The 329-nt window shown below is 46.8% G+C and overlaps 1 protein-coding gene across 1 annotated transcript in view; it reads right to left on the bottom strand.

Moving 5' to 3' along the window:
* Positions 1–329, bottom strand: part of PHALS_03673 (methylmalonate-semialdehyde dehydrogenase) — a gene marked incomplete at both ends in the record, with an annotated part of 1163 nt that overhangs the window by 121 nt on the left and 713 nt on the right. Inside the window, one exon of the mRNA XM_024717927.1 lies at positions 26–262. Within this exon, the coding sequence (XP_024583376.1) occupies positions 26–262 (237 nt within the window). The remainder of the gene's footprint in view (positions 1–25; positions 263–329) is intronic.

Below are 329 nucleotides of genomic sequence, written 5' to 3'. Positions count from 1 at the left end.
GTCGCATCATTTCTAGCTCCAGCACACGATAAATTTTAGCAACTTGGTAAGGAAAGAGCGATGTTGCACTGAAAATATGGTCCAGCGTGCGCTCGGCTAGCGCTTCCAACCGCTGTTGATTCGCATAGAGATCGTCCTGCGGCTGAAGATAGCGCGGATTCACTTCGTACCCGTCTGCATTGAGCCACAACTCGTTAATGACGTCTGCAAGCGCGTGTGTTAAGAAATCGCCACCCAGTTCGCACGTGTATTCGCGTAGTAACTATACCACGAGATTCATAGACTTTTTTAAGTCAATACTATATTCACAATGTCCACAAAGTGCTGTA

This window comes from Plasmopara halstedii (genome assembly GCF_900000015.1).
Source record: "Plasmopara halstedii genome assembly, contig: Scaffold_2386, whole genome shotgun sequence".
NCBI lineage: Eukaryota > Oomycota > Peronosporomycetes > Peronosporales > Peronosporaceae > Plasmopara > Plasmopara halstedii.
The sequence above is the reverse complement of the archived record's forward strand: the minus strand, read 5'-3'. Positions and strand labels throughout refer to the sequence as shown.